The sequence below is a fragment of the Trypanosoma cruzi genome, genomic scaffold (genome assembly GCF_000209065.1).
Source record: "Trypanosoma cruzi strain CL Brener 1047053517085 genomic scaffold, whole genome shotgun sequence".
Classification (NCBI taxonomy): domain Eukaryota; phylum Euglenozoa; class Kinetoplastea; order Trypanosomatida; family Trypanosomatidae; genus Trypanosoma; species Trypanosoma cruzi.
In genome coordinates this window covers 201,628-212,023 of record NW_001849553.1, presented here as the reverse complement: position 1 = coordinate 212,023, position 10,396 = coordinate 201,628, and the positions used below count along the sequence as shown (strand labels likewise).

Below are 10,396 nucleotides of genomic sequence, written 5' to 3'. Positions count from 1 at the left end.
TTTTTGGGAATTTTACCGGACTCTCAACTCTGCTGTTGTGCCTTTTTTATTGCTTTTTTAACTTTTGGTTTGGGGAGCGATGTGCGAGCTCTGCAATTGTACTGATTCCAACTGCCTCATGGTGTTTTCATTGCCATCTGTGACTGTGCGTGATTGAGTGACGTGTCTCTCCTTTTGCTTTTTGCTCTGCATTGATGGGGAGTTGGTTTGTGCTGAAGGCTAAACGCAAGTGACAGGAGTGATGATGGCGATGATGACTGGCCGTGTGCTGCTGGTGTGTGCCCTCTGCGTGCTGTGGTGCGGTGCCGGCGGTAGATGTGACGAGGAGGTGGTGGAGATTCCTGCCGGTGGTGGTAAAGTTGCTGTGGGGTCGACTTGAACTTCAACGCCGGGATCAGATAGCTCAGATCCAAAAAAGGTTTGCCCAAAGTTAATCAATAAACAGAAAAGTCTGAAGGAAAATCTTTGGAAGGAAAAGAAGTTAAAAATGATCAACTGTTTGTTGCTCCTGGAGTGGAGGGTGAAGATAGAAGCTCTTCAGAGCAATTAGAAGAGCGTTTGAAAAATGCTCCAGAACAAGGAAAAACAAAGCCAGAAATACAAAATAAAGAACAGGAAGTAGGGCAACCGCCAAAAGCGCAATTAAATGTACTACAGCAACCGCAGCCACAACCGCAACAGTCACAACCGCCCTCAGCACCTCAGCCACACACTCCGGCCTCAGAAAGGGGTGAAGGTGTTGGCGAGAACAGTAAGGGTGGAGAAGGTCAGTCCTCATTGGGAGTGGAAAATAGTGGAAACGAGGATCCACACAACCCCAGAGAAGAAGACTTATTAAACAGTCCAGTTACAAAATCAGAAAGCAGTGAACAGGTCCAAACGACAGTGCCAAACACAGTACCGCCGGAGCACAAAACCCAAAATGAAGTGTTAACTCCGGAACAAAAGACGAATGAAAGCCAAAGCACGGATACATCCACGAACCTACCCGAACTACAAAAGGAAAATAAAGAATATTCTGCCTCCACGGAAGGTACGGCGCAGAATAAATCAACTGGCAGTCAATAACAAGAAACTGAGCCATCTACAAGCGAAGAACCTTCCCCTTTTGAGGAGGAACACTCCACGGGGACGAAGACATCTGAGGATGCTCGAACTCCGGATTCTGCAGCGACAGAAAAACGCCAAACTGGCGATAATGAAAAGGTTAGCGACAGTGACGGCAGCACCGCGGTCTCCCACACCACCTCCCCTCTTTTGCTTCTTCTTGTTGCGTGTGCTGCTGCTGCGGTGGTGGCCGCGTGAGAGTGAGTGTGGGAGAGCCGTGCACCGCCCGCACACACACTCTTCCTTCTCACTCTCTCTGTGTGTGTCCCCTTGCATGGACTCTCGCCCTCACCTCACCCCACGAAGCACACACAATAATGTGCCCATTGTATATATGCATGCACACCCATGCAGGCCCGTTGGTGCTCTCTTTTGCACGACACGCACCGCTGCCGTCCTGCCTGGCTGCATGGGCGGAGCACCGTAACGGTTTCTGTTTTGTTTTTATTGCATTGAGTGGGCGACCTCTCTCTCTCTCCCTCTGTGTGTGTGTTTTGCATTACGGGAGTAATGAGAGTGTGTGTGCGCTGGTCGTCCCACGCTTCGGCTTTTTGTTTACTTGTTTTTCATTGTTTTGTGGTTGAGTGCACCCATTTCATTGCCCTTTTTATTCGATTCGTGGCTTGCTTTGACGGTGGACGCCCAAATTGTTTGCTTTTGTGTATTATTATACTGTTCCTTTATTGTTGAGAGAGTGTCAGCCTCTTGTATTCTTGTAGCGCCACTGAGTTTTTTTTTTCTTTTACGTACGCCATGCGTCATTTGATTCACGTCACTCTGCGGCCTGCATTGCTTTTGGTTCTGCTTGTGATGATGTTTGTGCTGTGATTTGTCGGCGGGTGTCTTGCTGTCAGCCTGACTTATCCTTCGTTCCTTGACGATTTGTTGCGTGCTGACGGTGCGTGGGCGTCTCTGGTGATAGTGAGGGCCGCATGTCTTGGAGCGCAGGATGCGTCGCGGGTGTGCGGCGTCGTTTGGAAGTACCGATGGGTGACCATCCGCGTCCAGGCGTCATCAACGGACTGTGAGGGCAGCAGGAGGCACTGCGGCTTCTTTTGGCTTTGCACAAAGAGTTTATTGGACGGTGCGTTTGTTTTCAATCCTTGCAGCTTTTGTGGGGAAGGTGGGAGGCTGAGGGCATTAGGACTGAATTCATTTGTGTGGCTGCGTTCCGTTGACTTGCGGCCAGTCGTGGCACTCTTTTGGGGTTTGGCTGCTCGTCTCTTTTGTTTACTTCCCACCGCAGCAGGTGGAGGCCACTGATCCGAGGGACATTTGTTTGACCGCGTGTGAGCCGCTGACGTGCGTGGTGCATGGACTATGTGATTGTGTGGGGAGGTGCATTGGAGTGACGAATACTTCTGTTTGGCGTGTCGCGGTGTGTCGGAATGATGTTCGGATGACATGTGAAGGGTGTTGTTTGTGATTTGTGTCTTCTCTGGTGGAGCCGACATGTGTGCGGGATTGTGGCATTGCTGGCTGACAGTTCCACGTCACTTTTCGGCATTCCTGGATGTGCCGAGGAATGACGGCTGGCGCCCAGCGTGTTGGTGCTGCCGGTGGGAATAAGTGCATCGGGAATGGGCCGTTTTCTCTTTTCCGTGCTGGAGCCGATGAACTGGCACGAGGGCAGCGGCTGCAGGCTGCCTTCCAGCACGTGTGAGCAGCGGATGCACGCACACACCGACGCCCATCGCAAGAGCTTGTGCGATCACAGTGGCTTTTGTGACGTGCTTTTGTGGACGTCATTCCGTCGAAGAATGTGTGAAGCAAACGGCTGACTGCACACGAGGAAAATAAGTGCGTGCACTGTGCCGTGTTTCAGCGTCGATGGCAGAGCGGCAGAAGCCCGTGCTGGCAACTGAGATCTTTGCATTGCGAGGGATGTCGGCGTTGATTTTGGATTGTCGAGGGTGAAGTGATTTTGCTGCTGCCCGTGTGTGTGGCCACTCCGGCAGAGAGCGGACACAGAAGGGAGGGATGCGGGCGCTGCGTGTGTGTGTGTGTGTGCAGGTGCCATGCAACAACGCCACAACAAACATGCTGCGACTCGGTGACCCTCACATCGCTGTGGTCCTCACGAACAGCCGAGGCACGGCCCACACCGATGCACTTAGTGGACGGAGTGAGGCATCTTTTGAGGCGCAGCAGGGAACAGGATGTGTTGACGCAGCCACGACGTGCATGGAGTGTCACGATGGCACAGCCAGCTGTGGCTGGTGGAATATTTACTTCTCGGAGGCAACAGAGAGAGAGGGAGCTGCTCCTGCTGCTGGCGTCGTTGCTGTCTCTTGTGGCCTTTCATGCCGATTATTGTCTGTCCGCTGATCATGGGTGGCATGCCTCCACTAGTGACGTCGTCTGCAGGCATTCCACAGCACCAGTGAAACACACATCACGTCGCATGCTTTGGCTGTGGATGTGGTGTCGTGCGTGCAGCCGGCATTACTTTGACTGACTCCTTTTCACTGCCTTGCGACAAATAGATGCGTCCCCGCCCGAGTCATTCACTGCAGCTCCGTGTGTTGTACTGCCAGCACAAGACTCTCCTGTTGTCTGGCGCCTGGCTGACAGTCAAACACCACTGCGTTGGGACATGCAAGGATGTGGACTGCCGCTCACGGTGTTGGGCACCGCTGTTTGGATGCGGCGGCCACACGAGCGGATGTATCGTGGCACAATCGAATGCGCGAAGTACGCGGAATCACAGCGGCTGCAATAATATCAGCGGTGTGGCACCACGGAGTATGTGAGGGGGTGATGCATGATGAATCACGGTGGGTGGCATGCGAGGGAAGTGCACCGCGACGGAGCGTCATCCCGCCCTCAGCCTGCAGGGGAATGTACGCCCACAAAATATGTGGTCGAGGCACCACCAAACACACATGCCCTTCCATGCACCAATAAATAGGAGCGAAGGTGCGTTCTGGTGCGTGGGAGTCCACCCACATATTTTCATTACCACCGCAATCAACGGTGAGGAATCAGGTGCCACGACAACGAAAGGAAACAAAAACATCTATTGCAGCACTTTACCGGCGAAAGGCAGGAACAACACACACCGAATTGTTGTCTGCACCAACACAAGAAAAATTCACGAGAGAAAACAAATAATTGCGCACCTTGCGGAAATTCTTGAAACACACGATCCAGGCATGAAGGTTTGCACACACAAAAAAAAAACCAACATATGCACACATCCGCCAACATCCAAACAGAAACACAAATAAATGATTGCTTGCATTATTCCATTCCTTGCGCTTATATTTACGTGTGCGGCTGCTGCGGCGGTGGCTGCGCTTCCCATGAAGTGGTCTGCGATGAATGTGGACGAAGGCCTACGGCAACTGAAGTGTTTTTGTGGTGAATATTGGCTGCACTTCCCGTGGACCAACAATCCGCGTGGTGTGCGGGGATCTCCTTTTTTTATTGTTACTTTGCTGTTGTGTTGCTGTGTGCGCTGCACCTTCTTGTGTGTGTGCGCACCCTCCGTGAGGGGTGCCGACACGACGGACCGCTCTCGTCGTATGCATATGCGGTGGAGCCTTGTGTGCCGCTCCTGTTTGCTTCTCTCTCCTCCATCTGTGTGTTGTTGTTGCGGCAGGGCTGTGTGTGTGTGTGCCTGCTGCCGTGGATTGGAGTGTGTGTCGTGCGTGGTGTGCGGCGTACGGTGCATGCCTGGCTGCTGCCCTCTCCTCATGTGGTGTGCCCTCTGTGTGTGTCTGCCGCACCTCTCATCTCCCCTGTTGCTCTCCATGTCCCTCACTGTGCAGATCAGCTCCACACCACTGAACGACCACACTCACGATGATGATAACGTGCCGTCTGCTGTGCGCCCTGTTGGTGCTTGCCCTGTGCTTCTGCCCGTCCGTGTGCGTTTCAGGCACTCAGACTGGAACTGGAGCCGCCGCCCCTTCTTCCAATACGACCACGACGACGACCACAACAAAACCACCGACTACGACCACCACCACCACAACAAAACCACCGACTACGACAACGACCACCACAACACAGCCACCAACCACGACGACCACCACTGCACCAGAGGCACCAAGTACTACGACTACAGAGGCGCCAGCTGTGTCGACCACCCGCGCACCGTCACGTCTTCGCAGAATCGACGGCAGCCTCAGCAGCTCTGCGTGGGTGTGTGCCCCGCTGGTGCTCGCCGCATCCGCGCTGGCGTACACCACTCTGGGCTGAAGGGGTGTGTGCGGGCTGTGCGTGCCAGCACTCAACCGCGGGGATTTGTGTGCGTGTGTTGTGGTTCACTGTATAAAATAAGAGGAAATAATGATCTTGTTTTGCTTTACTTGCTTCTGCTGCCGTGCTGTGTGCTCCGCGTTGTGCCCCGCATCCGTCACGTTGAACGCATCGCGGACACACTCACAAGCATGCGCACTGGAGCCCTGGGTTTGTTTTCTTTTCTTTTTAATTTCTTTTTTTAATTATTGTTTTTTATTGCTTTTTAACTTGTGGTTTGCGGTGCGGTGTGCGAGCTCTGCAATCTTACTGATTCCATCTGTCTCGTGGTGTGTGCGCTGCTGCTGGGGTGCTGCCATCATTTGTGGCTGTGCGTGGTGTAGCGGCTGTGTCTCCCTTTGTTTTTCACATGCTATCGCAGGTTGGCTCCGCAGCGTTAGGCGACTCCACTGTTCGTGATGATGACTGGCCGTGTGCTCTGCGTCCTGTTGGCTCCTGCAGTGATGCGCAGCTGCTCGTGCGTGTGAGTGAGGGCTGCTGCGACGGGGTGCGTGTGCGGCCGCGGGTGATGGCGCGGTGACTGCTGGGCACGCGCGGGGTGTGATGGCTGCGGAAGGTGGACCTGTGGCCGGTGGCTCTGGACGAAAGGGGGAATGTGAACTCTGAGGGCAATAGCAATCAGGAAGACGAGGAAGACGAGGAGGGTGGAGGAAACACCGTGGGTGAGGACCCCAATCCCACCTCGGGAGCACTCACTGCTCCGACGAGGCAGGACCAATCCAGCAGCGACCCACTGCGAAGTGGCACTTGCAATCCGTCCGGCACTGGCAGCGCGTCTGCTGCTCGGATGCGTGCAAGTGGACCGGAGTCTTTGGGCGGAGGGCACGCTGCAGGCACAGCATCCCCATGCTCCGACGCATCTCAGCAGGCAGCGGGTGGAGTGCATGCTGGTGGCGGGAGGACCTCCCAGGGCAGTCGGGCTTCGGAACAAACCGTCACGGGACAGTCACAGGTGCCAGGGACGGCGAAGGAAGCACCGCAGGGCGATGAAGGAGGAGAACCCGGAGCACAACACGAGGCCGACCAAACCACAAAAATGACTGTGGTGACCTCTTGCGCAAAAACAGCGGTGGAAGAGGAGAGCCGCCAGCGAGATCGCAAGATGCACCACGTCTCTATAGTGGCGGGAATGCTCATTATTATTATTTTTCCCTGCTCTTACCGACATGTCTAGCCACACGATGTCATCAGGGTGCCGAGGGGATGGTCGAGCAGCGACATGAGTTTTCTGCTATGAGGCAGCTGCCATTGGGAGAAGCTTTCGGTGCCAAGGTCCTTCTTGATGCCCAGCCGTTGGCGCACAGCCAGAGCGTCTGTACATTCCGGAAGCAGATGGTGCAGTGTTTTCTGCGGGCTAATTGTTGCGCTTGTGGAGGCTGGCTGATCCTGCGGTAGCAGTGATTGCCTCCTGGCACTGCTGCTGCGGTGCCGATCAGCGTCTGGGTTGTGTGCGCAGCGATTTCTGTGCTGTGCGGTGCTTTTTTTGTGTGGGGAGGACTGTGTCGCAGCAATCGCGGTGGAGGTCGGGAAGCGGTGGTGGGCGTTCCGGATGAAAGCACCGACAGTGACCGATGTGGTTCGTGTGTCCCACCAATGTGGCGTCACAGTGCGGGCATTTCTTCTTCCGACGGCGTGTGGAGGGCCGTCTCTCCACAGGCGGTGCGTCGGCCTCCCTTGTCGTCGGGGGAACAGCTTCCGTCCCGGTGCGGTGGGATCGTCGTTGGAGCGCATGAAAGCAGACTGTTCCGGTGATACGTTGCGGAAACGGCGTTGGTTCGTGCAGTCTCTCACAGTCCAGTACAGGCGACCCCAGAGCTCGGATTCCCCGCACCCTTCCCGTGCAGTGTTTATCCGTTCCTGTCAGTCGAGGGCCTCCTGAGTGATCAGGTGCTTGCCGCCTGGATCTGATGTCCTGCGCCGCCAAGCAGGTAGTGGTGGGTGTCCTGATGCATGGTACTACGCCACTTGTTGGTGAGCTGGGTGTTAATGCATGTCAGCAGGTCCGTGTGCCGTATGGGTGCTATTCCATGCTCCGTGTGTTGCCCGGTTGCCGTGGTCTGCGTCGCATGCTGATCTGCAGGCTCGTTAGCATGTACTCCGCAATGTTCGTAGCAAAACTGCAGGTGCACGGACCAGCCAGCACGCGTCAGCGACAAGAGACGCTGCCAGATCCTCCGTCCATTCGGTATGACTGCGCGGGCCCTTGGTGACGGCGGCTAGAAGGGAATGACTGTCTGTAACCACAAGCAGGGTTTTACGCCTGTGCTGGATACGATGGACGCTCAGCCTTTCCATGGCCGGGAGCAGCGCACGGGACTCCGTCGTGCGGCTGCATGGGCGTGTGCCGCCGTTGGTACTGACATTCTCTATTATTTCCGAGGAACGCGGGGATGAGAGCAGTATGCCAATCCCGGCTGACGTGGGAATGCCGACACCGCTATTCTTCGTAAGTATCCACGGTCCCCGGCGATGACGTTGCACCTTGTCGCGGTGTTGGGGCTTTGGTTGCGTATAGGAACTCCGCAGCAGGGCGTTGCTGCGAGCACGACGGAGACCAAGGTGACTTCACCCCCCGAGAAGGTTCCACGCCATGCCCGGTGTGGGGAGGTGAGGCGGTCTGCCTGCAGACTGTCGGTCAGAACTGCACGACTGTTTCGCAGCGGTCACTCCGTTGATATCGCCCGTGGCGGTGACTTTCACAAGAACCCTGCCACCGAGGAGGATGGCTACATCAATGTTTGGCAGCTTAACATTGCAGGCCTCTCGTCCGTGAAAAATATTGCATTTGCGGCGCGATTGGAGCAGCGTCCACCTGACACCGTTCTTCTGCAGGAAATAAGTAACCGTGGTGAAGCAGCGACGAAATTATGTGGCCATAATGACTACCTTCAGGCTTCACTGGGCGCGGTGTTGCCACTCTGGTGCGCCACTCTCTACCGTGCGAGCGCTTGTCGCTCCCTGGCACTGACCTCCTGGAGACCATTGCTGTCCGTGTATTTCCACCGGGCTGTCGCAGCATTTGCGTGGCGAATCTCTGCAATCCTCCCACAGCAATTGGTCAATAATCCGCATTTATCAATATCGTTTGTCGCTTGTGCCCGAAGAGATTATCGCGGGTGACCTGAATTTACATCGTGAACTCTGGGACAGTCATATACACCATCAAGGATTGGAGGCGATAATTTCGCCGCTGTTCTAATCGATATGGATTTTGGGCTGGCAAATTACCCGACACAGGCAACACGGATCACAAATCGTAATGCCTCGTCCCCTGACGTGACTGCGTATTGCGCCCTACGCATCTCCCACTGGACGTTCGCCCCTTACATGGACTCGGACCACCGCTTAATATCTCACTCGGTAGAGATGGACGATGGCACTCCACGACTAGCAAACACGCTGCCATGACGGAAGAAAGCCACCTTTACCCTGCGTAAAGCGGATTAGCCTGCTTCCACCACGTTGTGTGAAACCCTCCTTGCCACCGCGTCCACATGGTTGGATCCTCGCGGAGGCATCTTACGAGCAGCTGAGCGCCACATCCCGCGCGGCAGCCGTGACAGCTCCAAAAAGATATGGACACACGAAATGGAACAGGCCGAGTCCGCCGCCGAAGCAGCACACGAAGCACACACATTGCCTCACCCGGAGACTGCCTGGTTTGAGCCGAATGTACCCGAAAAAAGGGAGGAACGAAATCAAGCCTTACGCCGTTGCTCCGCTGTGCTTCTGGAAGCCCGCGCGAAAAGACTTGGAGCCTCACCCAGCCCGAGGTGGCGATATCTTCACGGCATGGCGGCGCCGCACCCTCATCCTCTGGAATCGGTTGTGCTCCGCACTGAACTTGGCCGCGTATGCGCCCTGCCTCGGCAACAGGCAAATCTGCTTGTCCGTCATTTTGTGCGGTTTCACGTGCCATACCGCCTTGTACTGCTGCTGCTGCTCGCTGCACTCCTTTGGTTCCTGGTGGCTGGGAAATGGATCGGCCTTTCCCGCCGTATGTACTTGACGTAACCATCCGTGACTCTTTGCTTGGCTCAGCCCCTGGCCCCGACGACATGTTGAATGAATTCCTGCACCGTCTCGTGCCCGTTGCGCGTGGCACACTTAGAACGATGATCCACAACTCCTTCGCAAACGGCAGCCTGCCTGGCTCCTGGAAAATGGGAGACGCTATTTCTATCCCCAAGCCTGGGAAGGATCCATGCCGCCCAGAGAGTTACAGACCCATCACGCTGCTCTCTGTTTTACTAAAGTTAGCCGAAGGAATGATTCACCGCCGTCTGTCGGCGTTATTGCCGCACCACCCACGTCAATTTCGGATTTGCACCTCCGCGTTCTACGTCGGACGTGGTGGCACTTGTTGTCGGCAAATTACCCGTGGACTGAATGGGTTTGGCATTGTGGAGTATGAGCGCCCTGGAGACGACGCCCCACACGTCGCCCTCGTCGCCATCGCTTGTGGTTTTGATTGATTTTCCGACTGCGTTCGACACCACTGACCATGGGAATTTATTCTGCATGCTTGACAGACTTCCGCGCCTTGGCCACGAACCAAACGCTGGCTGCACAACTACCTGCGGGGCCGCCATGTTAGGGTATGCACTCGCGAACAGCACTCCCGGAAACAACTCACCTCAGCTGGAGCACCGCAAGGCGGCGTCCCGGGACCCCAACTCTTCCTCTACTGTGTGGATGATCTGCTGCGCCGCCTGGGCAGCATCTATTCTGCCTCCGCATTCATGTACGCTGACGAAAACACACTTGTTGCCTCATGTGCGGACATCCATGCCCGTGCTGCTGCAATGCGACCGCTCTTGTCTCTTGTGGCCACATGGGCTGCCGAGCACAGCCTAAAAATCAACGTCGCTAGGAGCGAAGCTGCTCTATTCCACATCTCTTCACACACACACACGGTCTGACGAGGACATGGTCGATCTCCATCTTGTTAGCGGGAACCTGCGTATTCAGTCACGCCCAGTGCGCTTGCTGGGCAACACGTTCGATCGACTTCTTAATTCTG

At 55.4% G+C, this 10,396-nt stretch overlaps 1 protein-coding gene and 1 pseudogene across 1 annotated transcript, besides 5 other annotated features; both read left to right on the top strand.

Annotated features, from left to right (window-relative positions):
• Positions 1-10,396: part of a sequence feature (areas not merged during assembly with more than two copies in the genome that could not be assigned to a particular haplotype) that runs on past the window's edge.
• On the top strand, positions 250-1,305 carry Tc00.1047053506993.31 (annotated as a pseudogene).
• Tc00.1047053506993.20 (mucin TcMUCI, putative) lies at positions 4,915-5,313 on the top strand (the record flags this gene model as incomplete). The annotated part of the gene is made up of 1 exon (XM_810676.1): positions 4,915-5,313. One exon carries the CDS (start codon positions 4,915-4,917, stop codon positions 5,311-5,313), a length of 399 nt encoding a protein of 132 aa, XP_815769.1.
• Positions 5,027-5,147: a microsatellite.
• Positions 5,539-5,573: a sequence feature (AT_rich).
• Positions 6,519-7,845: a mobile genetic element.
• Positions 8,274-10,396: a mobile genetic element.